We start from the raw sequence: 26,976 nt of genomic DNA on the forward strand, positions 1-26,976 counted from the left end.
TGTTTCTAGTTTAGTAATTATGTCCTTTGCTGTGCAGAAACTTTTTCTTTTGATGTAACCCATTTGTCAAGTCTCTCACCTATAGGACTCTTTCAAAGAGTTTCTGCCTATGAATTCTAGTGTTTCTCCTACTCACTCTTGCAGTAATTTCAAAATCTCAAGTGTAATTTATTCTGATTTTTTAAAATTGAGCGTAGTAGCATTTCCTTTGAGTATTCACTACATAACCAACACTGTTAGGTAAAATAGGCATTTTAGGGGGTTGATTGCAAAGTTTGCATTAAGGTAAAACAGAAGCTTTCACAGTCTGATGACAAAAGTGTTGAAGCACTGTTGAACAAGACACCTTCCTGGCACTTATGTTCTCTGCTATTCTCCCCTAAAATTGACAAGAGTTTTTTAAGCTCAGTTCTACAAATAAAGGAGAAACTATGTAACTTGTGAGCAAGAGAAAAACTGGGGGAGAGAGTAAAGGAAGGGATGACATTGTCCAGAAAGAAATGTACTCATTACCTGACTTGCCAGGCACCTGTGGCTCATGCCTATAATCATATCTACTCAGGAGTCTGAGATCTGAAGATCAAGGTTCAAGGCCAGCCTGAGTAGGAAATTCCATAAGACCTTTACTTCCAATAAACTGCTCAGGAAAAGAAGTGGTGCTGTGGCTCAAGTGTTAAAAGTGCTAGCCTTGAGCAGGAAGAGGCGCAAGGGACACCACCTAGAGCCTGAGTTCAAGCCCCAGGACAGGCAAAAGGAAAAACAATACTCCTCTGTACAACACCTTTATAACAACAATAAAATATATAGTATTTAATTAAAAAGCACAATTTACTTTTTTTTAAACTAGTCCTTTGGCTTGAACTCAGGGCCTGAGCACTGTCCTTGGGCTTTCTCAAGACTAGAGCTCTACCACTTGAACCACAGCACTATTTCCGACTTTTTCCTGTGTATGTGATACCAAGGATTCGAATCTAGGGCTTCGCGCATGCTAGGCAAGCACTCTACCTCTAGGCCAAACTCTTGGCCCTGTACACCATACTTCTTAATGGAGATTAGATCTGTATTTTGCCATTGCTGGTGGGTAGTTTTAAGGTTTCTTTATTTTATTTTATTTTTTTGTTTTGTGGATGGTGTTCAGATGAACCAAAAGAGAATGTCTCAATATACAGACTGACCCCTGGTAAATAAAGTATCCAGACTCTAACAAAAATAAAGGCAAGGTATTTAGCAAAAGCTAAATTAACAGCTGGTAAGTGTGCAGCTATTGTATATTTTCCCTGCTTCACATCCCCTGCACAGTCATGCTGCATTCTCCCCATGCACAGGTCCTGAATGCCACCACTTCACCTGTCTACCCAAACCCTTCCACCCCGCCTGCTTCAGACCCACACTCTCTCTCCCCCAACCCCCTCGCCCTCCAGCTGTATCTTTATCCCCAGTCCAACTCCACCTTTCCAGAGCCAGCTAAAGCTCCGCCCCGGCCTTCTCGTAGCCCCCTCTTTCCAGTTCGTGGCACTGCTCGCCGGGCTATTCTCCTGCCCACCTTATCCTGACCGGGCTCTGCTTTAGATGTAGCCACGCCCCTTCGCATCAAACCCCGCCCACGGAGCGGCCTGCTCGTCCCGCCCCTCCTACGACCACGCCCCCTGGCGCTCCAGCCCCGCCCCCCGGCCCCGCCCAGCCGCGCTGTCTTCCTGAGAGCCAGGCCAGGTCCCCACCGCAGCCAGGGAGCCGGCAGGGGGGAGGAAGTAGGAGGGAAGAGGCGGAGGGGGGAGGGGAGAAGGGCGGGCTCTGCTCGCCCAGCCCCGCGCTCACACTGTGTGTGGCCGCAGATTCGCCACAAACGGCCGGAGGACGCGGGACCCTCCCCCCTCCCCCCCCCCGCCCAAATACTGTCATTTCGTTCTCCACAAGCCCGGCCGTGCGATGGAGGTGCTGGGCGCGTTCTGTGGGGAGTCTGGGGCCGTCCCGAGGCGCCGCGAGGGAGCGCTCGGGCCTCGGCGGGCGGGCGGGGATCCGTGGCGAAAGTGCGTCCGGGCCGCGCCGCGGCGTCGCGTTTACCTGCGCCGCCGCCGCCGTCGCCGCCGCCGCCGCCGCCGCCGCCTCCACCGCGACGGTCCCCGCCGCCGTCCCCGCGCCGCCGCCGAGGCCGCATTGTGCCGGCGGCGCCCGGCCCCCGGCCCGGCAGCCTCGGGGCTCCCCGCACGGGCGGCGGCCCACGGTGTGGAGACGCCGCGGCGCCGGCGCGACCCGGAGCGGCCGGGGTCAGCGCGGGAATTCCGGGCAGCGGGGCCCGGGCGTGGGGCGGGCGGCCGGGGCCGCCGTCTCCGGAGTGGGGGGCGCCCCTCTCCCCGCCCCGTCTTTTCCCGCCGGCCTCCCCGAGCGGGGTCGCGGCCCCCCGGCGGGCGCCCCGGGCGATGAGCCCCGACTGGAGGTGGCCGGTGAGTGCGGGCCGGGGTCGGCGGGAGGGCCGGGGAGGGTCGGCCGCCGCGGCGGGGGCGCTCGGCTCGGCTCGGCGGTCCCGGGCCCGTCCCCCCCCCCGCCCCGTCGGTGGGCGTCCGCCCCGAGCCGCCGTCGTCCCGGGCAACCGCGGGGCCCTGCGGGGCCGGGGCGGGGAGCCGAGCCGCCTCTCAACTTTCCAACTTGGTGACAAAGGGGGAAGCGGGCGCCGCCAACTCCGGGGGCCGGGGCGGCTCGGGTCGGGCTGGGTCCCCCGCCCCGGGTCCCCGCGGGCTCTCCGATCTCAGCTCCCGTCTCACCCCGGTGCCCCGGCCGCCGAGGCCCGGGGCGGGGCGGGGTAGGAAGATCCAGGGCTGTGGGCAGCGGGGCTGGAGGAGCCCGAGAGGAGAGAGACGCCCCGGGGACGGAGCGTCGCCCGAGGAGGAGCGCGGGCTGGCTCTTTTCCTGGGATGCTGCCAGACTCCCAGTTGAGCTCAACTAGGCCGAGAGAAACCGGGCCACTCGCCGGCCAGCCGAGGCATCCTGGGGTTTGAGGGCCATCTGCTTGCCGCCTTCGCTCACCCAGGCACGGCGGCGGGGAGGAAACCAAGCCCGCGGCGGACGCTGCCTAACCCCCTGGGGCCTGACGCTCGGTAGTCCTCCATTAACCCCGCAGGCATAGGTGACCTCAGCCAAGGGACCTCCGTTTTCCACCTCTCCACACCCAGAAGGGAGGGTCCCCCAGGAAGACCCCAGAAATCGACTGGTTCTGTAACCCCCTGATCGCTGAAGGACTGGTTAAAGCTTCTGCATTCTTCTCAACCCCAGAATCTGGTGATTCCTTCATTCACTTACACGTTCAACCGGGGTTTTCATTCATTTGTCAGAAACCTGGTGTTCAGTCCATTGCTAAGGACTGGGGAGATAGAAATGGACAGAACGGCGGCTCTGAAGTCTATTATTATCGCACAGCCCCGGGTCCAGTGTGGTAAATGTGACTCAGGAGGCAGGTCAGACGAGTCAGAGTCTTTGAAGAGAGAATGGAGACGTTCCTCATGCAGATCCACCTTGCCCCTTGAGAGGTTATAAAAAAGTTCCTTTGTGCAGATAGAAAGTACTGTAACTAGTGAGAAGAATGAAGGAAGAGACCAGGGCCAAACCACGAAATGAGTGTTGTCATGGAGGATTTAGAATGTATCCCAAAGAAACTGGATGATCATTCTGGAGGTGGGAGTGAATGTTGCCACTTTGTAGAAATAGCTCAGCCAAAAAAGCTAGACTTAGGGTAGTGACTGAGAGGTCAGGAGGCTCCAACCAAGGCCATGGTAGAATAGAAAGCACTGGAGATGTCATAAACGTATGGTTCATTCGGAAGTAGAGCTGGGGCTCAAGTGGTAGAGCACTAGCCTTGAACAGAAAAGCTCAGGGACAGTGCACGGGCCCTGAGTTCAAGCCCCAGGACTGGTGCAATAAAAGAAGAAAAGTAGGTTGGTGACCCCTGTGGAGAAGGAAGATGAGAAAGTGGGGTCTGTTTTGTAGAAGGTCAGAAGTCTTTCTCACAGCTGCATTCACTGGTCTGTGTCTTCCAGATGTGACAGCATGGGGGTGGACTTTGATGTGAAGACTTTCTGCCACAATTTGCGGGCCACTAAGCCTCCGTACGAGTGTCCTGTGGAGACCTGCCGCAAAGTATACAAGAGCTACAGTGGTATTGAGTACCACCTGTACCACTACGACCATGACAACCCGCCCCCCCCACAGCAGACCCCCCTCCGCAAGCACAAGAAGAAGGGTCGCCAGTCACGCCCAGCCAACAAGCAGTCCCCCAGCCCCTCGGAGGTATCTCAGTCACCGGGCCGCGAGGTGATGAGCTATGCGCAGGCCCAGCGCATGGTGGAGGTAGACCTGCATGGCCGCGTCCATCGGATCAGCATCTTTGACAACCTGGATGTGGTGTCGGAGGATGAAGAGGCCCCCGAGGAGGCGCCTGAGAATGGCAGCAACAAGGAGAACACAGAGACGCCTGCAGCTACGCCCAAGTCTGGCAAGCACAAGAACAAGGAGAAACGGAAGGACTCCAACCACCATCACCACCACAGTGCTCCAGCCAGCACTGCTCCAAAGCTGCCAGAGGTGGTGTACCGTGAGCTGGAGCAGGACACCCCTGACGCCCCACCCCGGCCCACTTCCTATTACCGGTAAAGCCATCCCCCCCACCCACATCCAACCGGAGAACTGGTCACACAGGCTTCCAGAGCCAGAGAGCCAAGTAGATAGGAGAGTGGCAGGGATAAAGGGTAGCACTGTCTTGCCCGGACAGTGAAAAGAACTGGCCCTCTGTGGAGGATGGCACGTAGCCTGCATTGCCATGTGCCAGGTCCTGCATTCACCGCTTCCCAGTCACTCCCTTACTTATTCTCACAACCGTTAGGCAGGTATTGTTCCCCTTGCACAGATGAGGAAGCCATGGTCCAGAAAGTGAAAGTCACAGCCCCATAGACAGCCAGGCTGGAACTCACACCCAGTCCCCTCTGGCTCCAGAGCTGCACTTTCCCACTAGACCCAAAAATCTGCTTTCTCACCGTGTGACCTTGGGAGTCACAGCCAGCTAGAGACCCCATCTGCAGAGCAGGTAGACTATTGACTATTTTCCTGCCTGCCTAAAGGAAGAAGAGTAGTCACTCATTTCATTGTGTCCTAAAAGCAGCTTGTAAGTCTGCAGCAGCCATTTTCCCACTATTGGTTCTACAACTGGCATCTGTCTTTTAGTATGCTTAAGCAGTAGTTTTATTGCCTGTGCTTTATACTTCTCCAATGGCCCTTTATTTACTTATACGTCATTCCTTCTAATACCTTAGTCACAGTAACTCCTATTTAAAAGACACAGACATAACAAGGATAAATTGCTTCAACCCAAAGTGGGGGAAGCGGTGTGGTGGTGAAACTACATTCAGGAATCCTAGCAGAAGACTAGGATTCGTGGAGCTTGAACTTGGCCTGGCCACTGTCCCTGAGCTGTTCAGCTCAAGGCTGCTGCCCTACCCCTAGGCCTTTGCATTGTCAGCCTCTCTTTTTCTTTAGTTTCTTTTCTTTTTTTTCTTTTTTGGATAATGTCACCCCTTCCTTGGCGTCTCCCTCCCCTACCCAATATTCCCCTCCCATCCTTGTCTACAAGTTATCGTTTACTAAAACCTCCTTCTTAAGGTCTTGACCTCCAAGGAACAGTGAAGGTTCTGACGATTTAGTCGAGTAGTTTTTTTGGCCTGATGTTTGACGAGGATTTGTCATAAAGGTTCTCTGGTAAAAAGCGGGATTTTTTGCGCCAGTCCTGAGGCTTGAAGGTACGGGGCTTCGCTAGCACTCTTGACACCTGAGCCACAGGTCCATGTCAGCCTTTGGTGCTTCTTCTGAGCAGCTGGGATCGTGTGGGAGCCGCCAGTACCCAGCTTATGAAAGTGCTTTCACCGAAGTGCAGTGTGCATCACGTTATGAAATCTCAGTTCCTTAAAAGCAGATGTGAGGGAACTTGGTGATGTGTGTTTCCTCTTCTTTCTTCCCCTCTCAAGGCTTCTTCTCCTGCTTCCTTTTCTCTTGCATTGGTTTGGGCCACTTTAGCCCTGTCTAGCTTTCTATCAATTCTTTTCTATTAGCACCATGCCCATTCCCCCACACCCCACACATGGATTCTCTTTGGGCATCTGGTCCCTCTTACTGACTCTTTATGTTCCCAGCTTATTTATTTCCTTTTTCTTTTGCTCCCTTCACTCAGGTTCATTCTTTGCTCTGGGGAGAAGCTCTGTTCTCCAGGGAACAGGTCTCAGCTGGTGTGTTGCACTTAGTTGAGGGTTGTGGTGTATGGAATTACCACTGATAGCAAATTTCCCCAAGGTTTGCAAAGGCTTTACTTTATAAACTTGAGAAGATCACATTTTGTTGTGTGCTTTCTAATATGCTTCCTTAAGGAGAGGAGACCATGACATGTCAGCTGGAGTGTCAGGAATTGTACATGACATTTAGCCTCCCCCGTCTGTTGTCATAGCCTGTAATCTGGAAGCCAGTGGTGTATGTTATACTCCGTCACATAATGTCACTTGTGTCATGGCAGAGGAAAGGGTAAGGCATGGTCCTTCAGAGTGGTGCATGTCCTGGAAGGATCCAGATAGTTCACACCAGTGTTGAGTCATACCTTTGCTCAGAGCACAGGTTGCACTCGCCCTGGGGAAGAGGTGAAGGGCTGGGAAGGAAGCTACCTCCCACAGACAGCCTTCATTCTGTCTCTCCCCCACCCCCCCCCCCGCCACCCACATGCCTTCCAAATGAGCAGTACTGAGCACTTCTTTCTATGTAGTGATGCAAACTAATCCCAGTTCCTCCCCTGGAGTGGAGGACTTGGATGCACACACACAGCCATACTGCAAGGCAAGGCAGGTCAGGGCTGTAGGAAGTTGATAACAGGGTTTGTTTTTATGGAATACTGTTCCACACTGAGCACTTTACCTGTATTGAATTATTTCATGCTCACAACAGCAGTGTGAAATGGGTTGACATTAGCATTACATTGTACCACTGAAGAAAACAAGGCCCAGAGAACCTCAGCTCGCATACCTGCTGTCAGTCATCTATGGCCCAGAGCCGGCTCAGCCCATTTCCCTTATGGCAAGTTGAAGGTAGGGACAGGAACTACATTTTTCTGGTGCCAGCCCTGTGCCATTTGTTTGACGCTGTGTTTTTGTGATGCCATCTAATCCTGGCAGCATCTTTCTAAGTAGGTGACATTATCCCCATTCTGTCAGTAAAACAGGTCCAGAGAATAACAGTGCTATTTTAATGTTCACAAAGTGGCAGAGTCAGGATTTACATCCAAGTTAGAAGTTGAATTCTTGTTCTTCCATTGTAGTTACAATATGAGTCTAGATACCTGAAGAGTGGCCGTGTTGTATCACAGCTGCCTGAAGCAGCCCTCTGCCCCAGGCCTGCTGCTTCATGAGTGCTGTCAGTGGCAGTGAACAATGCAGGACTGGCTATGTGACCTGCCTCTATTGGAAATTTTATTAGTTTCTCGCAGCTACAGCCTCCTTATCTACAAAATGAGGACAGTGAGAAAGAGCATTGCCTGTATGGACAATGCCTTCTTTATAGAAGTAATAGCTCAGTGATTCTTAGCTATTATGATTGCTATCCCCAAAGCTATTCAGAAAACCAACATAGTGGGCAGGGAGTTTGGCCTAGTGGTAGAGTGCTTGCCTAGCATGCACAAAGACCCGGGTTTGATTCCTCGGTACCACATATATAGGAAAAAGCCGGAAGTGGTGCTATGGCTCAAGTGGTAGAGCTCTAGCCTTGAGGAAAGCCTAAGGACAGTGTTCAAGCCCCAAGACTGGCCAAAAGAAAAAGAAAAAAGAAAGAAAAAAGGAAAGAAAAAATAGAAAACCAACATAGTACCTAAAGATGGAGGGAACCCTGAGCTGGTAAGGTTCCAGGCGAAGAAGGCCCCCCCGGCAGCTGTACTCAAGGCCATCAGCTTGTGCTGAAACAGTTTATGTATAAAGTACCTTTCTGCCCGACTCATCTCCATTATCCACATAGCCCTTAGCTGCCCAAACCGCCTGCTTTTCGGGACTCTGGTAAGCCTCTCCCTCCCAAGGGAGGCAGTGTCCTGTGGCAGCTGTGATGACAGGTGGTTTGGAGAGGCCTGGCCTGCGTTCCCATGCAGCTCTGCTGCTTCTCCCCAATAAGCCAGGAATGACCATGGTATCTGTAGGAGCGGGAGTGGAGGCAAAGGAGGGAAGGAAGTGCTGAGCCCCTCCTGTGCACTGCAGGTACATCGAGAAGTCGGCTGAGGAGCTGGATGAGGAGGTGGAGTACGACATGGATGAGGAGGACTACATCTGGTTAGATATCATGAATGAGCGACGGAAGACTGAGGGTGTGAGTCCCATCCCCCAGGAGATCTTTGAGTACCTGATGGACCGGCTGGAGAAGGAATCCTACTTCGAGAGTCACAATAAAGGTGACCCCAATGCACTAGTGGATGAAGACGCTGTCTGCTGTATCTGCAACGACGGTGAGTGCCAGAACAGCAATGTCATTCTCTTCTGTGACATGTGCAACCTCGCCGTGCACCAGGAGTGCTATGGTGTCCCCTACATCCCTGAGGGCCAGTGGCTGTGCCGCCGTTGCCTGCAGTCACCCTCTCGAGCTGTGGACTGTGCTCTGTGCCCCAACAAGGGCGGTGCCTTCAAGCAGACAGATGACGGGCGGTGGGCCCACGTGGTGTGCGCTCTGTGGATCCCCGAGGTCTGCTTCGCCAACACAGTCTTCCTAGAGCCTATTGACAGCATCGAGCACATCCCCCCAGCCCGCTGGAAGCTTACCTGCTACATTTGCAAACAGCGGGGCTCTGGGGCCTGCATCCAGTGCCACAAGGCCAACTGCTACACAGCCTTCCATGTGACATGTGCCCAGCAGGCGGGCCTCTACATGAAGATGGAGCCTGTCCGGGAGACAGGGGCCAACGGTACCTCCTTCAGCGTCCGCAAGACAGCCTACTGCGACATCCACACCCCGCCAGGCTCCGCACGGCGCCTGCCCACCCTCTCCCACAGTGAAGGCGACGAGGATGAGGAAGAAGAGGAAGATGAGGGTAAAGGCTGGAGCTCAGAGAAGGTCAAGAAGGCCAAGGCCAAGTCCCGGATCAAGATGAAGAAAGCAAGGAAGATATTGGCAGAGAAGCGGGCAGCCGCGCCTGTGGTGTCAGTGCCTTGCATCCCACCGCACAGGTATGTGGGGAGCAGTCGGGCAGGCAGGTGAGGGATGAGGATGCTCTGGAGAGGAGCTGCCAGGCCACTGAGTAGAGTGGCAAGGCCGGATTGTTTTCTTCCTATCAATAACTGCTTAGGAGGAAAATTAAATAGGCAAAAGAGGTTTTTTTGTTTTTGTGTTTTCTTTTGTTTTGGTGGTAGTGAGGCTTGAATTTGGGGCCTGGGTGCCACTTCTAGTTTGCTGATGGTTAATTGGTGATAAGAGTCTCACGGAGGCCAGGAGTTTGGCCTAGTGTTAGAGTGCTTGCCTAGCACGCACCAAGAGCTGGGTTCAATTCCTCGGTACCACATACATAGAAAAGGCTGGAAATGGTGCTGTGGCTCAAGTGGTAGAGCTCCAGCCTTGAGAAAACCCAAAGACAGTGCTCAGGCTCTGAGCTCAAGCCCAGGACTGCCCCTCCCCGCCCCAGGTCTTTTAATGAGCATCTCACCCAGGCTGGCTTTGAGCCATGATCCTCAGATCTCAGCTTCCTGTGTAGCTAAGGATTGCAGGTGCAAGCCACTGATGCCCCACTAAAAGAGGTGTTTGTTGTTGTTGTTTTAATCATCCAACTTTTACCTAGGAGCCAGAAACTTCAACTTTTACTTGACAGACATCCTACAGATGTTTTAAACCCTTCCTTTTGATGATGTGGTTTAAGTGAGGAAGGAAGGATGGAACAGAAAAAACAGGTCTGACTGTGGAAGGACTATAAAATGAAAAGTGGGGAAGACAAGGCTCAAGAAGTCACAGAGAAGCTGGTAGTGCAGCCCGGTGGAAGCGCGTGCTTAGCACATGTGAGGGCCTGCATTCAGTCTCCAGCACCACCACCACCGCGCCCAGAAAAGTAGAATGTGAACTCTGTTCATTTGAGCTATGATCATGTTGCTTTTAACTTTCTTGTGCTATTTAGCTGATTTCCCTGAAATATTTGTTGTAGATGTAATTTAGCTCATTTGTTCTTAGCCAAGAAGGAAAGTACACATACTTCACCGTGACACTTTCAAAGGCTCCATCTGAGTAGGGATCCCAGGGTCAAATAGTTGCCTAGGTTTCAGTGACCAGTACTGACGGACTCCCTGGTGTACAAGGTTAGAGATCCGGCTTAGTGTTGAGAGCTTGGTGGCACCACTCTGTCTTCGGCCCCCTTCCCCGGCCTTGTTTACAAGAGACACAGTCCCTGTTTGTTCCCATTAAGGAATTGTCACTGGGCACAAACCATTTTTCAGAAAAATCAAAGACCCAAAAGGTTCTTGTCTTTTTCCCTGTCTCCCAGACTCAGTAAAATCACCAGCCGCCTGACCATCCAGAGGAAGAGCCAGTTCATGCAGAGGCTGCACAGCTACTGGACATTGAAGCGCCAGTCCCGGAACGGGGTCCCTCTGCTGAGGCGCCTACAGACTCACCTACAGTCTCAGAGGAACTGTGACCAAGTTGGGGTACTGTGTCCCAATTCCCCGTGGACTATGGAAACTAGCATCAAAATGATTAGGGCTGAGCCTTTCCTTTAATCTAATCCTCAAATGGGGCTTAGAAAGAAGTCTTAGTATATTTATCAGCTAAATGGAAAAGCATTGTTGCTATGTGTCCATGTGTTTGTTTAAGAAACACACTGAGCATTTGCTCATTGTCACTTCCTGGAGACACACAGCTTGAGAAGCTACCAATACATTCTGTACTCTCCTTTGACCTGATCTGCTCTTGTCCCAAGTTCCCAAGACAATCCTCCTCCTCTCTGGACTCCTCTCTGCCTTGCTCTTCATTTCCTGATTCCCCCATTTTTTGCTTCTGCAGAGAGATTCTGAGGATAAGAACTGGGCCCTTAAAGAACAGCTCAAGTCCTGGCAGCGGCTCCGGCACGACCTAGAGAGAGCTCGACTGCTGGTAGAACTGATCCGAAAGCGGGAGAAGCTCAAGAGGGAGACGGTGAGCGCTGCTGGGCCAGCCCGGGTTTCAGAACAGAGCACAGGCGTCTGAGCACAGGCGTGTGTCCTGGGTGGCCTTGTGCCCAGTGCTGTCAAGCCTTCAGGAAGCAGAATATGGCAGGAGGGTGTGTGCAGAAACCTGGCAGGTGACCCACTTGGCACATGTTAGGAGCCAAAGGGGAGGCCAGGAGCTGGGGAAATTTTCCTGCTTTGGGGATGGAAAAGGAGGGCAAGTTTCTAAGCCAGCTGGGATCATCTCTTCAGACCCCTTTGCTAGGAGACTGGCCTGGGCCTGGCTCTGGCTGATCAAGTGTTGTTGTGTGTCAGATCAAGGTCCAGCAGATTGCCATGGAGATGCAGTTGACGCCTTTCCTCATCCTGCTTCGCAAAACCTTAGAGCAGCTCCAAGAGAAGGACACAGGCAACATCTTCAGCGAGCCGGTCCCTCTGTCTGAGGTAACCGAATTGGACGAAGTAAGAATCCCTTCCCCTCACTCCATCTTCTTTCTGTTCCTCTCCCAGTTGGACCCCTGCTGCAGGTCTGGGCCAGGGACTAGGTGGGGCCCTTGACGAGAGGGGCTGGTGGCTCTGGGGCAGGATGAACTGGAGCCACATGTATCACCTGGACTCTGTCTTGTCCCTGTCCCACCCCAAGGCCCAGAATGGGAGGCAGTCTGCACTCCTTCCCCAGAGGCAGGGACTGAGTCTGCCAAATGAATAATCCCAGGGCAGGAAGACACTTTCGGGGTGCTGAACCCTAGAACGGAGACTTAAGAGGCTCAGCACCTAAAGAACCAGCTCTGAAGCCCTAGGTCCTGGCTGGCAGACTCTTCTCTCTGAAAGGTATAAAATGAGAGGCCTGAGGCAGTGCCTCTTGTACGTTTTAACGCTAAGTATAAAGAGCAGGAAAAATGCAGGTGGTGTTGTTTCTAGAGGAGTCCCCTGGACATTTAATTATGGAAGCCTCCCGTTGCTCAAGGAGGTCAATTTTCTGTCTTTCCTTATCAGTCTTCAGGAGAGGAAAACAAGGCCCAGTCAGGTTGAAAAACTTGCCAGGGTGACCCAACATATGACTGGCAAAGTGATGACTAGAAGCTGGCTTTCCTTTCCCCTGTGCTTCATGCCTACCTCTTGACTGGTGGGAGGAGGTTGCCGGATGCATTGGGGGGGTGTTAGGAGCAGGGTTCAGGGAATGGGGGCTTATCTCCACTTAAGACACGCCCACCCTGCTCTCCTAGGTACCTGACTACCTCGACCACATCAAAAAGCCCATGGATTTTTTCACCATGAAGCAAAACTTGGAGGCGTACCGTTACCTGAACTTTGATGACTTTGAGGAGGACTTCAACCTCATCGTCAGCAACTGCCTCAAGTACAACGCCAAGGACACCATCTTCTACAGGGCAGCGGTGCGGCTCCGTGAGCAGGGTGGTGCTGTGCTCCGGCAGGCCCGGCGTCAGGCAGAAAAAATGGGCATTGACTTTGAAACGGGCATGCATATCCCCCACAGTCTGCCTGGAGACGATGCCCCACGCCACCCTGAGGATGGTGGGTGACAAGTCACACATGCACACATAGAGGCCAGTGCCAGCTTTCCAAAAGTCCCCTCCTGGGAGCAGGCAGTGTAGGCAGGTAATGGCTAGTCTGGACAGTAGCAGATTACTCCCGGGGAAGTTACCCAAGAAGCCAGACGGAATGGATAGCAGGTCCTGCCATTCTGCATCTTGGTGCTGCTATTTTATTGGTACCTGTTCCTGGTGAGAAGCGGAGGGGGAAAGAGTGGGTTTCTTGCTGCCTGCCCAGGTTCAAGGGGCTGAGTGGGCTGCTTGAGTCTGACTTTTCCCCCTCAACCCTTGCAACAGCAGAGGAAGAGCGGCTGATCCTGCTGGAGAACCAGAAGCATCTGCCCGTCGAAGACCAGCTGAAGCTGTTGTTGGAGCGGCTGGACGAAGTCAATGCCAGCAAGCAGAGTGTGGGCCGCTCTCGACGCGCAAAAATGATCAAGAAAGAGATGACAGCATTGCGGCGGAAACTGGCCCACCAGCGGGAAACTGGCCGGGACGGGTCTGAGCGACATGGCCCCTCCAGCAGAGGCAGTCTGACACCCCACCCAGCAGTCTGTGACAAAGATGGCCAGACAGACAGTGCAGCGGAGGAGAGCAGCAGCCAGGAGACAAGCAAAGGTCTGAACCCCATAGCGAGATAGAGCACAGAACACATCGGTCTTGGGCTCTGCCATCCCTGGGCAGTGGTCCTTCCTGTAAACTAGCTTCACTTTCTCCCTCATCCCCCATCACGGGCCTCTTAGCTGCCTCCTCTGGCTGTTGTATGAGTCACTGTCTGAATTCCATGCCCCCCCCAAGTCTCCCCCACTAGCTGGAGTAATGGTCCTCTATCCCCAAGTCCTGCCCTGGACATCTCCCTTCTCACATCAGGCCCTCACCAACTCTCCTTCTCTCCTTCTCTGCTCCAGGCCTGGGTCCCAACATGTCCTCAACCCCCGCACATGAGGTGGGCAGGAGAACCTCAGTTCTGTTCTCCAAAAAGAACCCGAAGACAGCTGGACCGCCCAAGAGGCCGGGCCGCCCCCCAAAAAACCGGGAGAGCCAGATGACCCCCAGCCACGGAGGCAGTCCTGTGGGGCCCCCCCAGCTCCCCATCATGGGCTCCCTGCGTCAGCGCAAGAGGGGTAGGAGCCCCCGGCCCAGTTCGAGCTCAGACAGCGACAGTGATAAGTCCACAGAAGACCCCCCAATGGGTGAGCCCCACCATCACCCAGCTCCCCCCAAGAGTGAGCGAAGCTGCCATTCTTCCCAGCATACTTCCAAGCTACCCTTTCATTGTCCCATAAAGATACAGCTAGAAGGGCCCTCAGCAATTCTTTCAGTTCCGTCCCCTCATGTCCTAGTTGGGAAAACAGGCCCAGAGACACTGTGACCCGTCTAGATTTCTGTCTAGGGCCCCTCTATTGTGTCACTTCACCTTTTCTCTTCTCGCCTTCCTTGGGATCTCCTGCTGTGTAAGCATTTTGTGTTCTGAGGCCAGTAGCTGCCAAGGGAAATAAGGGGTGGGCCAAGGCTGGGGCCATGCTGATAGACACTGCCCAGAGCTAGTACTTCTGGCCGAGGCTGGAGGACCCAAGCTCTCAGTCCCTCTCACTCCTTTGTTAGCTCTGCTCTACAGCTTCCTGACTGGTTCCTTTCCTCCTCCCCCTCCTCCATCCAAGACTTACCAGCCAATGGCTTCAGCAGTGGAAACCAGCCAGTGAAGAAGAGTTTCTTGGTGTACCGCAATGACTGCAACCTTCCCCGGAGCAGCTCTGACTCTGAGTCCAGCAGCAGTAGCAGCAGCAGTGCCGCCTCAGACCGGACCAGGTACCAGCGCCTTCCATTGAAGTCAGAGCTCCTGGGATGCCTCCCAGGGCCCATGGGCCTTTCCACATTTCTCTGTTCCTAGGGGGAAGGGGAGGTGACAACCACGTCTAGACTAAGGTGCTTAAACCTCAAGGTCTCTGCAAGATAAAAGGGCTGGGTCAACAAGAAGTATCTTGGATTAAGTTAATAGTTTGGAACTGCCTAAGGCATGGATTTGGCCTACAGGTATAGTTGGTTTGGCCAGCATGGTGCTTTCCTGTTTTTTATTTGGGCGTTGTCCCTGAGCTCTTCAGCTCAAAGCTAGCGCTCTGTCACTTGAGTCACAGCGCCATTTCTGCTTTTTCTGTTGGTTAACTGGAGATAACAATCTTAGAGACTTTAGTGCCCGGGCTGGCTTTGAACCACGATCCTCAGATTTCAGCCTCCTGCGTAGCTAGTGAACCACCATACCACCCGGCTTCTGTTTTTATTTATTTATTTATTTATTTACTTACTTACTTACTTAATTTATTTATTTATTGGCCAGTCCTGGGCTTGAGCTCAGGGCCTGAACACTGTCCTTGGGCTTTCTCAAGGCTAGAGCTCTACCACTTGAGCCTCAGCACCATTTCTGGCTTTTTTCTATATGCGTGGTACTGAGGAATCGAATCTGGGTCTTCATGCATGCTAGGCCAGCACTCTACCACTAGGCCAAACTCCCGGCCCCCTGTATTTTGTTTTGTTTTTTTTTAATCATAAGCTACATAAAATTTCTAGTCTCTATTCTCTTTGAAATGAGAGGATCTGAGTTCTGTCAAATTCCACTGGCTCTCATGCCTGTAATTCTAGCCATTTGAAAGGCCAAGATCAGGAATGTCTGAGACCAGATCAAGGGCCTGGTGGTATATAAGCTAGTAGAAGGCTGAAATCAATAGGATCATGGTTCCAGTCCATCTTTAACAGAAAAGCCCAGGGGACTCCCATTTTAATAGAATCTGGGTATGGAATGGTGGCACATGCCTATCATCCTAGCTAGGGCAGGAAGCAAAAAATAGGGGCATAGCTGAGGCCTACGTAATAGAATGCTAGCCTTGAGCAAAAAAAAAAAGTCAAGAGGCGGTGCCCAGGCCTTGAGTTCGGTTCCTAGGACTGGTACTACATCCTCCCCACCACCCCTAGCCCTATCAAAAAAAAGAAAATATAGAAAAGAGGGCTTACCGGGCACTGGTGGCTCTTGCCTGTAATCCTAGCTATTCACAGGTCTGAGATCTGAGGATCACGGTTCAAAGCCAGCCTGGGCACAAAAGTCCATGAGACCCATTAACCATCAGGAAATCGGAAGTAGCACTGTGGCTCAAGTAGTAGAGCGCTAACCATGAGCTCAATAGTTTTAGCGACAATATCCAGGTGTGGGCCTGGGAAAGACAGAAGATAACTCTCTCAAAAATAACTGGTACATCCTGGGCCAGGTGGCTCACGCCTGTAATCCTAGCTACTCAGGAGGCTGAGATCTGAGGATCTCAGTTCAAAGGCAGCGTGGGCTAAAGACAGACTCTTATCTCCAATTAACCACCAGAATACCAGATGGTGCTGTGGCTCAAGGGGATAGGCCCTGAGCCCTGGCAGAATAATAATATCAACAACAACTAGTACATCAGAAAGGCTGGAGGAGGCAAAGAGTAACCAGCACACTTGACTGGCAAGTACAAGGCCCTGAGTTCAACTATCAGTACTACCACAAGAGAAGGAGGAGGGAAGGGGGAGTCTGGTCGGTAGCACCTTTAGATAGGCATGCTTCCCTCATCTCTGAAGTTCAGCCACCCGAGCCTCTGAGTGTGTGTGACTTTAAACTTCTCCACGTAAGTTTCTGCTTTCCAAAAGCCTAGCTTGTGAGTGTAAAGAGGAGAAAAGATCCTACTGTGCCATTTCCATTCTTCTTTCAAATTTACTTCCCATTATCTTGTCCACAGCACAACACCCTCAAAACAAGGCCGGGGTAAGCCCTCCTTCTCTCGGGGCACATTCCCAGAGGATAGCAGTGAAGACACCTCAGGCACTGAGAATGAGGCCTACTCCGTGGGCACTGGCCGCGGCGTGGGCCACAGCAGTAAGTACTCTCACCCAAAGCCAGGGATGCTGGGCACCCAATGTCAGGGCCTTGCCAGCCCTCTAGCTGCTGATCCGCCCCCTCTCTCCCATTCCTGTGAAGTGGTGAGGAAGAGTCTGAGCCGGGGAGCTGGCTGGCTGTCAGAGGATGAGGACTCCCCACTGGACGCTCTGGACCTCGTGTGGGCCAAATGCCGGGGGTATCCTTCATACCCAGCACTGGTAGGCTTCGGCTTCCCTTGTCCCACCCTCTGCTCTCCAGCCCCAGCATGTCTCTGCTTAGCTGTGGAGCACAGGGTTCTTAACAGATAAATGGTAGACTGCTGCAGCTTGAGTACCCCCAGAGTGCCCCGGTTTTTGCATCTCTCACTTTCTCTTGGCTCCTTAGGCCCTAAAGTAATTCAGCCCAGGAAGCAGCCACGGGTCAGCATGATAGCCCTAGCTGTACCATCACTGTTTTCTGACCCCCTCCCCCGCAACCTCGCAGTCTCTAAATTCCTGGGTGGGGTACGCTTTGCCAAGGAAACGAGCTGACCCAAACTGGGCCTGTGTTATATAACCCTTAGATCATTGATCCAAAGATGCCCCGGGAAGGGATGTTCCACCACGGGGTTCCCATCCCTGTGCCCCCACTGGAGGTGTTGAAACTTGGGGAGCAGATGACCCAGGAAGCCCGAGAGCATCTCTACCTCGTTCTCTTCTTTGATAACAAGCGAACCTGGTAAGCAAGGGGGCCCACTTGGTATGACTCACAGCCACAGAGGCAATCCTGAGTGGTGTGGGGGCAGACTAAAACTCCAGCAGCAGCAGAGGAGGTAGTGACAGCTGTGGGGGAGGGAGGTAGAACGGATCTTGAGCCAAGGGGCTGTCTTGGCCATGTGTGGGCACTAAAGCAAAAGTTGTTGCTAGAAACCAAAGGACCAGTGATAATGACAAGCGTATATGGCTTCTCTCACCCCTTCTTCCATGGTAACAAGATGATGATAAAGTAGGCACAAACATTAAGCTGTAAATCCCTCCTTTGTCAAATTTACATGTGTAGTTTTTTTGTTAATAGCCCACAGATGATAGTGAAGTCTTTCTGCAACCCTTGGGACAAGGCATCTATTTCTGCTTAAGTCAGAGCTCTATAAATACCACATGACAGCCCTCGTTTACCTGTTGGCTAGGCTAGTGCTCTCAGGGCTGTTGGCAGTCTCTTGAGGAATGGGACTTGGGTCTTTTGTTTTTCTTTTTTTCTTTTTTTTTGTGTGTGTGGGTTATAGGGCTTGAACTTTGGGCCCGGGCGCTGCCCCTGAGTCTTCAGCTCAAGACTACCACCCTACCCTTGAGCCACAGCCGCACTTCCTGTTTTTTAATTAATTGGAAATGAATCTCACTGTAGTAAGTTGCTCGGGCTGGCTTTGAACTGAGATCCTCAGATTTCAGCCTCCTGAGTAGCTAGAATTACAGGTGTGAGCCACCATGCCCTCCTGGGACTTAGATTTTTCTATTGTAGAATTCAGGGCCTTAAACTTGCCTACTTGAGTCCCTACTTCAACCCCCCCCCCCCCCGCCTTATTTTTATGCCTGTACTGAGGCTTGAACTCAGGGCCTTACATTCTTGCTTAGTTTTTTTCCCCACTGGTCGCTAGCACTATGCCATTTGAGCCACCCTTCCCGTTCTTTCTGTTCCAGCTATTTTTTGGTTATTGGGTGACAAGAGTCTCTCCAATTTTGCTGTCCAGGCTCAGATTGCAGCCTCACAAGTAGCTAGAGTTATAGATATCAGCCATCCTAAGCTCTGTATTTTTTTTTTTTTTTTTGCCAGTCCTTGGCTTGAGCTCAGGGCCTGAGCACTGTCCTTGGACTTTCTCAAGGCTAGAGCTCTACCACTTGAGCCTCAGCACCATTTCTGGCTTTTTTCTATGTATGTGGTACCGAGGAATCGAACCCAGGTCTTCATGCATGCTAGGCAAGCACTTTAACCACTAGGCCAAACTCCCGGCCTGTATTTTTTTTTTAGATAGTGTCCTGCCCTTTTTGCCCAGGGCTGGATTCAAGGTTGTGTAGCTGGGATTGCAGGCATGTGGCATGTACCATCATTGCTAATTTCTTTTGTTGAAAAGGGGGTTTTGCCAAGTTTGCCTAGGACTTTGTACTGTACCACACACAGTCCTCCTGTCTCTGCCCCCCAGGTAGCTGGGATTAAAAGTATGCATTATCATGGCCTGCTAGGGCTGTCTCTTAATCTCTAAGAGATCATGACCAGTTATTGGGATTCAGATACTTTTGAATGAGTGCTTGTTGTCTCTTTAGATAATATATTTGATCTTTACCTTGTCCTATAGGCAGTGGTTGCCCAGGACTAAGCTGGTTCCTCTTGGTGTGAACCAGGACCTAGACAAGGAGAAGATGCTGGAGGGCCGCAAATCCAATATCCGCAAATCAGTGCAAATCGCCTACCACAGGGCCCTGCAGCACCGCAGCAAGGTGCAGGGTGAACAGAGCAGTGAGACCAGCGATAGTGACTGACCTTGCCCAGCAGAACACAACCGACAGTGCCCTAGGACCTTTCTCTTTCCCTCGCTCACTGTTCTGGAGTGGCTCCAGCCTCTGCACTGACTCATTCCTGGTCTTGGGGCCAGTCTCAGGGGAAGCTGGGTTGGGGGAGGTCCCTCCTGCCCTAAGTGCAGCTGGACTGTACAGAACACTCCAAGGGCCCGTGGTGACTTAATGCAGGGAGAGGGGAGATCCCACAGGTCAAAGAGCTCCAGAGACTATGGCATTGCAGAACAGGGTGGTGAGCCAAGGTTAGGACACTGCATAAAGCTGGACCTGCCCCCACCTCTGCCTGTTCTGCTAGGAGCATCTGTAACTGCCTGGAGGCCTAAGGCCCCTGCAGGAAGTGAGGTTAGCAGGCATCTACCCAGCCTAGCAGTGGGATGGATGTCTGTTGAGCCCAGAAGAGGGACACTAGGTGACCCCTCCCAAGCTGTTGTATATACTGTAATTATTGGAGAATTTAAATTATTCTCATTTGTAACTGCGTTTCCGGGTCGCGCCAGAGTCATTTGGTACTAAAAAAAGACAGGGGCTTGTCCCTACTTCCCTTCTCTTTCCCATAGATCCCCCTACCTTTCAAACTGGTTTGTATTTATTTCAAAGGAAAATATATTGATTCTTAGAAAATAAAGTCTATTTAGAATTTTTTGTTCTTATACCAGGGCAAAGGGATTCAGAGGGAGGGAGCTATGGTATATATCCGGAATGGTGTATCATCAGACAAAAGTGGTTGCTGTTCTCTGTGCCTGCTAGTTGTAAGACACAGCAGGCAGGTAAAAGGAGTCTTCCCATTTCCAGTGTACTTTGAGGTGCAGTTTTGTCTGCACCCTATCGATGGGTATGTTAATAAGAAGCTGGTTGTTTCCAGATTTGGAGACTTAGAAAACTTAACTGAACTTGCCTCTCACCGTGGCTAGGAAGTCACAGCCCTAGGATTTGAGCTCAGGTCGAGGTCTGGAAAGCGGCCTGTGGTTCTTCAGTGTGCCTGACACCAAGCAGAGTCCACCACTGCTGCCTTTTTGGACTGGCCGGCTATGCCCTTTGCCAGAAGCAAGGCCCAAGTGCTTCACTTGCCAAGCTGCTTCCTTCCCCAACCCCGGCGCCTTCTCCAGTTCTAACAGCACTTGAAGGGATTCCACCACACACCCTGGATGGCCCCTGTGGGTGGCGTGCCACAGACGTGCCAAGACTGACCCGAGCTTGCAGCCGGTGGGGAACGGACACATTGACTGCAGTCAGCTGCAGGGGATTCCCCTGGAGACCTCACTGCCGCGGGGCAAGAGCCGCCCCGGGCCGCCCTCGCCGGCGGCTCACGTCTGTCATCCTAGCTCCGCGCGGTTCAGCCCAGGAAGGACAGTCTGTGGCACTCATCTCGCTAACCCCCGGAGGACCATCATTTCCCTGCGTCCCCGGGGCGGCGGCGCCTCGCAGCTCCCTGGGCCTGGCCCAAGAAGCTTCGAAGACACGATTGGCCGCCTCGGAGCCTTACTTCCGGTTCCCGCGAAAGCGAGGCTCCGGGGGCCCGCCCACTTCCCCCTCGGATTGGCTGCCTCGGAGCTTACTTCCGGTTCCCGGGAAAGCGGAAGCACGCGCCCGCGCTCCCGTCCGAGGGCTTCCGCCGCTGTGGGTCCGCGGAGCGCGGGCCGAGGTTGTGGGGCGGGAAGCACGCGCAGGGAGGAGAGGTCGAGGGAGGGGCCGGGCCGGGGCGAGCTGGCGCGGTGGGCTGGCGCGAGGGGAGGGCGGGGCGGAGGGACCCACGCCCGGGCTCGGACTGGGGCCCGGCGGGCCGCGCGGTGGCCTCGCCGCTTGTGCCTGGTGGCCCGTCATGAGGCACCGCACTCTGGCCTCCAGCCCAGCCCTCTGGGCCTCCATCCCGTGTCCACGCTCCGAGCTGCGCTTGGACCTGGTGTTAGCTTCTGGACAGTCCTTCCGGTGGGTGACGGAGTCGGGCCGCTTCCCGGGGACAGGGGAGGGTGAGCCCCGTGGCCAGCCTGCGCCCCCTGAATGAAGTGGAGGTACCCAGGGCGGTGCCAGTGTGGCAACGCTCAGAACCGAAGGTTCCGATAGTTAGTCCTGTCCTGCACTCGGCGCTCAGGTGGAGGGAGCATAGCCCTGCGCACTGGAGTGGCGTGCTGGGGAGCCGAGTGTGGACCCTGACTCAGACGGACGAGCGGCTCTACTGCACTGTGTACCCAGAGAAGGAGGGGCGGGGTGGCAGGCCGACGCCGGAGGACCTGAAGGCCATCCGAGAGTACTTCCGGCTGGATGTCAGCTTGGCTCGACTGTACAGCCACTGGGGTTCTGTGGACCCCCACTTCCAAAAGGTGGCTCAGAAATTCCAAGGTGAGCAGAAGACCTGGGCAGAGGATGGGGTTCTTGCGTATTGGTTGTTTCTCTATGATGAAGTTCCACTGTCCATAAAATGGACATTGTATATATCACACAGGACCTTGAGGATTAAGTGACTTAACAAATATAAAGAGAGAGGGAATGAATGTGTGTGTGTATGTATGTGTGTGTGTGTGTGTGGTTGTACCCGAACTCCTGGGACCCGGAAAGAACCACCAGAGGCCGAGGCCAAAGCAAAGGGGCAAGGGTCGTTTATTATGAGTTCGAACCCGGACCTCCGCACACTCGTTGCCAGTGATGCTAAGAGGTCCCGAGCAAAGATTTTACACAGCTTTTATAATCATGTACAAACAAGTTACAGCTACAGGCTCATGATTGGATAACATTTAGTTTGATTCATGAGTATATTTCTGATTGTTTTGGGTGTAGGTGACTAACTATTGGGTCCTGGTGACTGCTGGACCCTGTAAACAGCCCAGTTACTGGAATTTATGTACATTAATTGTATTCCTGGAATAGATGTTTACCATAACTATTGAACCCTAAAGTCTTCCCAGAACAAGGTGGGCCTAGAGGGGGTTTCTCAGCTTGCCCATTCCTCATTCCTCCTATTATTCCTAGTACATTGTAATCTCTTTCCTAGGTACTGTCCCTAAGCTTTTCCTGCTCAAAGATAGTGCTCTGTCACTTTGAGCCACAGCTCACTTCCAGTTTTAGGGTAGTTAATTGGAGTTGTGCCTGTTGGACTCGGGCTGGCTTCCAACCTCCATCCTCTGAGTTCAGCCTCCTAAGTAGCTAGGATTATGGGCACAAACCACCAACACCTGGCTCACTGCGTTGTTATTTTGTGTGGCCTGATGGATGTAACTCTTCATTCTGTAAAAAAAAAAAAAGAGCATCTGCTATTTGACTGGGGATATTAACAATGAACAATATATAGGAGCTGGGAATGTGGCTTAGTGGTAAAGTGCTCACTTACCATGCATGAAGCCCTGGGTTTGATTCCTCCATACCACATAAACAGAAAAAACCAGAAGAAGTAGCACTGTGGCTCAAGTGGTAGAGCACTAGCCTTGAGCAAAAGGAGCTTAGACACAGTGCCCAGGCCCTGAGTTCAAGCCCCAGGACTGGCCAAAAAAAAAAAAAAGTAAATCCCCAACTTTATGGTGTTTTTAGTGTGTGTGTGTGTGTGTGTGTGTACGTGTGTACATGTGTACGTACACATGTGTAAGGCACTGGTGCTGTGCCTTAGCTTTTTCTTTCAAGGCTCATACTGTGTCACTTCACCATAGCTCTACTTCTGGCCTTCTGCTGATTAATTGGAATTCTCTGCCCATGCTGGCTTTGAACCATAATCCTCCTATCTCAGCCTCAGGAGTAGCTAAGGTTACGGGAATGAGTCACCAGCATCTGGCTCACTGAGGTTTTTGGTGAGATGGAGGGTAACCTGGACCTCACCAAAAGCCATGAGAAATAAGCATTATAGTGTTCCTTTCTCTAAAATGTTCTATCCTGGGATTCCCTAGAGCCTTAAAGCCTCGGATCTAATACAGGGTGGGAGAAAGGCCCTTCTACCAGCAGGTGCTCCCGACTGTGCACTTTGGCCTCCAGGTGTACGACTGCTGCGACAGGACCCCACTGAATGCCTTTTCTCCTTCATCTGTTCCTCCAACAACAACATTGCCCGCATCACTGGCATGGTGGAGAGGCTCTGTCAGTCCTTGGGACCTCAGCTCATCCAGCTTGATGATGTTGCCTACCATGGCTTCCCTAGCCTGCAGGCTCTGGCTGGTGAGTGGGCGAACATCTTAACCCAGCCCATGTTGAGCGTGAACTGTTTGATTCCCCTCTGGTCACCATCTCCCATCTTGTTTCCTATCTTCCCAAACATTTCCCCATCCAGTTCTGCTCTTTCTAAACAGATTGTCCCCAACCTCACCTCATCCTCTGTATGAATCCCTAAAATGGCAGCTCCATACTAGTCTGGATGTTTGCTAGTAGACTCGGTACCTCCTTAGAGAAGTATCTGTGCACTTTGGCATTAAGAGCATGCATTACAGAGGCAGACGTGTCCCAGGTCTGTCACTTGGACACATGATTTAGTATCTCTGTACTCTAGTTGTGTACCTCTGTGTGAAATGGGATAATCATAGTACCTATCAAAGTTGTTGTGAGGGACCCAGTGCTGGTAGCTCATTCCTGTAATCCTAGTTATTCAGGAGGCTGAGATCTGAGGATCACAGTTCAAAGCCAGCCTAGTCAGGAAAGTCCATGAGACTTATCTCCAATTAACCACTGGTTAAGTGGAAATAAAACTGTGGCTCAAGCGTAAGAGCTCTGTCCTTGAGCAGAAAGAGCTAGGGGACAATGCCAAGTTCAAGCCTGACAAAAAAAAGGGGGTGGGGGTCTTGTATGTCCGCTCTTATCTTAGTAGTCATAAGGTCATTCAGCTTTCTAAACTTTTCCTGACTTGTTTGTCCATTGGGAATGAGTGGTGAGTAAAGCAGTCAGGATACAGAGAGTGAAGAACACAGGTATTTGGTATCCCAGACCAGGGGCAAGATCCCATCTCGACTGGCTCCTTTTTTTTTTTTTTTGCTAGTCCAGGGGCTTGAACTCAGGGCCTGGCACTGTCCCTGAGCTTTTGTGTGTGTCGGTCATGGGGCTTGAACTCTAGGCCTGAGAACAGTATTTGAGTTCTTCAGCTAATGCCCTACCCCTTGAGCCTCAGCACCATTTCCAGTTTTCTAATGGTTAATTGCAGGTAAGAGCCTCACCGTCTTTAGTGCCTGGGCTGGCTTTGAACCAAGATCCTCAGATCTCAACCTCCTGAGTAGCTAGGATTACAGGCATAAACCACTGTGCCCAGCTGTCCTTGAGCGCCTTTTGCTCAAGGCTAGCACTCTGCCGCTTGAGACACAGCACCACTTCCACTCAGGAATCGAACCCAGGTCTTCATGCATGATAGGCAAGTACTCTTACCACTAAGCCACATTTTAATCCCCCGGGTCCTGTCCTGAGTCTCTTCTAAAGTCCATTACTAGTGCGTTTGTCCAGCACCTGACAGTAGACCTGATTCTGGTGTTTTTATGAGATAAACACTCTTAAGAAAGTCTGCAAAAACTAAGTAGAGAGCTCCTCCTGGGCAGGGGGTCTTTCTCAGTGCCATAGTGCACAAGACCAGGGGCTCAGAAAACACACCCAAACAAGCGGCCCCGACTCCTGGTGGATAGTTAAGGAGAGAGGGACGTTGGGGAAAAGTGTCTCTTTGCCAGAGATTTTACAAACTAGCCTGAGGAAACCTGAGCCCTGCTCTCCTGTCCACTCCCACAGGGTCAGAGGTGGAGCCCCAGCTCAGGAAGCTGGGCCTGGGTTACCGTGCGCGCTACGTGTGTGCCAGTGCCCAGGCCATCCTGAAGGAGCAAGGCGGGCTGGCCTGGCTGCAACAGCTTCGAGAGGCTCCCTATGAGGAGGCCCACCAGGCCCTCTGTGCCCTGCCTGGCGTGGGCACCAAGGTGAGCTCAGCTCCAGCCAGGTAGGAGCTGCCCCCCACTCACATGGAGGAGTAGGACAGTTTGAGACAGGACAGGCCTGTGCGTTGTCTAGAGGCCTGGCTTCTGAAGGAACTGGGAGAAAGGGATGTAAGGAGATACTTCATTAGAGAAAAAAAGCAGAGAGCAGGAAAACAAAGGCATTGAAAAAGCCATTTGTACGGTTGCACCCATGTACTGCTGTATTTACGCAGAAATGTCCAGAAGCAAGGGCAGGAAGCTTAATACCCGTTACCTCTCGAGGGACAAATAGGCAGATGTTTCTGCTTTCCAGTTTGTTTTGTTTTTTGTCTTTTGCCCAGGCTGGCCTTGAACCATAGTTCTCAGATCTCTGCCTCCCGTAGGCGTGAGCCACAGGCACCCAGCTGGGTATTTGTTCATATTGTGGTCTTTTTTTGGTACTGGAGATCGAACCTACGACATTGCACTTGCTAGGCAAATGCTTTACCAATGAGCTACAACCAAGGCCCACAGATTTTTTTTTCCCCCCAGCCTGGACACTGTCTCTGAGTTTCTTTTACTAGAGACTGGCACTCTACCACTTGAGCCACAGCACCACTTCTAGCTTTTTCGGTATATGTGGTACTAAAGAATCAAACTCAGGGCTTCATGCATGCTAGGCAAGCACCCTACCACCAAGCAGCCACATTCACAGCTCAAAGTATATCATCAGTTCTTTGTGTGTACATATGCACGCACATGAGTGTACTGGTTCTGGGACTTGAACTCAGGAGCCTAGGCACCGTCTCTGTGCTGCTTTGCTCAAGGCTTACACTCTACCACTTGAACTACAGTGCCACTTCCGCCAAAGAACCTGTTTAAATTGGGCTCTACAGTCCAGTCTAGCTTTAAATCTTGGTGCTGTCCCCAGCCATATGACTGTGGCCAAGGCACATCACATTTTGCAGTTTCTGTGAGATGTGTGTGGTGACCTTTTTCCAGCTTGATGAGAACCTGCCCCACAGAGGTGTTCAGCCACAGAGGGGGCAGCTCTTCAGACCTTCTGGAATGCATAGTAGATGAATGTGGAGTGAGCTTACAGAACAGTGGGGACAGCAGCGTGGAGGAAGCAGCTACTCGCTGGATCCCGTCATTCCTCTAGTGATTCACTCTTTGCCTTTCGAAGGTGGCTGACTGTGTCTGCCTGATGGCCCTAGACAAACCCCAGGCTGTGCCCGTGGATGTCCACATGTGGCAGATCGCCCAGCGTGATTACAGCTGGCACCCCACCACATCTCAGGCCAAGGGTCCAAACCCCCAGGCTAACAAGGAACTGGGTGAGGAGAAGGATTCTGGGCCTTGTTCCCATCCTCCTAGCCACCGCTCCCCCAAACTCATCTCTGTGGATCAGGGGCACGTGGGGCCAATTACTGTAACTATTTTGGGTTTAGGAACCTTTTTCCGGAGCCTGTGGGGACCTTGTGCTGGCTGGGCCCAAGCAGTGAGTGAGCCTTGGTTTCCCTTCCTCCTTCAGCCCTGACCCATCTCCCTGAATCTCCCATTCCACCACTGTCCGGGGTTCCCCAAAGGACTCTGCTGCCACACCAGTCCTGACCTTGTGACATCCCCACCCCGCCCAGCCCCCAGTGGCTCCTCCCCACACAAGCCCCTCACCTGCCACAGGTGCTGTTCAGTGCCGACTTACGCCAGCCCCACCAAGCTCAAGAGCCACCTGCAAAGCGCCGAAAAGCATCCAAAGGGCCAGAAGGCTAGATGGGGGGACAGCACCTCTCCTGCATGCCCTGCTTCTCTCTCCCACCTACACCTGTCTCCTGCCGGGGAAAGATCTCTGCAGCTACCTCAGGGATACACGGGAGAAAGGACTCTCAGAGGAGACAGAACTGACTGTGATTTTATCTTCTTACCTTTATTACAAGAAGGAACAATAAAATAGAAACATTTGTACGA

At 52.5% G+C, this 26,976-nt stretch overlaps 2 protein-coding genes across 7 annotated transcripts; both read left to right on the top strand.

The window, feature by feature from the left end:
* The first annotated feature begins 2,250 nt into the window (after window positions 1-2,250).
* Window positions 2,251-19,807, top strand: Brpf1 (bromodomain and PHD finger containing 1). 6 transcript variants are annotated; one of them, XM_090323899.1, is made up of 14 exons: window positions 2,253-2,441; window positions 4,029-4,637; window positions 8,259-9,218; window positions 10,517-10,679; window positions 11,035-11,166; window positions 11,493-11,639; window positions 12,404-12,713; window positions 13,028-13,348; window positions 13,639-13,923; window positions 14,392-14,539; window positions 16,489-16,625; window positions 16,728-16,846; window positions 17,191-17,345; window positions 18,955-19,807. In XM_090323899.1, the coding sequence occupies exons 2-14, from the start codon at window positions 4,039-4,041 to the stop codon at window positions 19,136-19,138; spliced, it is 3,660 nt and encodes a 1,219-aa protein (XP_090180025.1). In that variant the 5' UTR covers window positions 2,253-2,441; window positions 4,029-4,038; the 3' UTR covers window positions 19,139-19,807. The 6 variants fall into 6 exon arrangements, with proteins under 6 accessions (XP_090180023.1, XP_090180027.1, XP_090180024.1 ...); XM_090323900.1 differs by having other exon boundaries at window positions 2,254-2,441; window positions 11,493-11,621; window positions 18,955-19,806; XM_090323897.1 differs by having other exon boundaries at window positions 2,251-2,441; window positions 16,489-16,846.
* A 1,082-nt stretch (window positions 19,808-20,889) lies between these two features.
* On the top strand, window positions 20,890-26,973 carry Ogg1 (8-oxoguanine DNA glycosylase). Its single transcript, XM_090323806.1, has 7 exons — window positions 20,890-21,100; window positions 21,264-21,511; window positions 23,129-23,308; window positions 24,851-25,032; window positions 26,195-26,345; window positions 26,460-26,509; window positions 26,692-26,973. The coding sequence occupies exons 1-7, from the start codon at window positions 20,994-20,996 to the stop codon at window positions 26,779-26,781; spliced, it is 1,008 nt and encodes a 335-aa protein (XP_090179932.1). The 5' UTR covers window positions 20,890-20,993; the 3' UTR covers window positions 26,782-26,973.
* Window positions 26,974-26,976: the final 3 nt, after the last annotated feature.

The sequence above is a fragment of the Megascapheus bottae genome, chromosome 33 (genome assembly GCF_031878675.1).
Source record: "Megascapheus bottae isolate mThoBot1 chromosome 33, mThoBot2.hap1, whole genome shotgun sequence".
Lineage (NCBI taxonomy): Eukaryota > Metazoa > Chordata > Mammalia > Rodentia > Geomyidae > Megascapheus > Megascapheus bottae.

Bases quoted from the DNA above. Each gene is read 5' to 3' on its own strand.
- Ogg1 (XM_090323806.1), top strand. From the start codon at position 20,994: ATGAGGCACCGCACTCTGGCCTCCAGCCCAGCCCTCTGGGCCTCCATC. The intron at 26,346-26,459 runs GTGAGGAGAAGG...TTTTGGGTTTAG, and splicing joins CCAGGCTAACAAGGAACTGG to GAACCTTTTTCCGGAGCCTG. The intron at 26,510-26,691 runs GTGAGTGAGCCT...CACCTGCCACAG, and splicing joins GTGCTGGCTGGGCCCAAGCA to GTGCTGTTCAGTGCCGACTT.
- Brpf1 (XM_090323897.1), top strand. From the start codon at position 4,039: ATGGGGGTGGACTTTGATGTGAAGACTTTCTGCCACAATTTGCGGGCC. The intron at 4,638-8,258 runs GTAAAGCCATCC...TGTGCACTGCAG, and splicing joins CGGCCCACTTCCTATTACCG to GTACATCGAGAAGTCGGCTG. The intron at 16,847-17,190 runs GTAGGCTTCGGC...TATAACCCTTAG, and splicing joins ATCCTTCATACCCAGCACTG to ATCATTGATCCAAAGATGCC.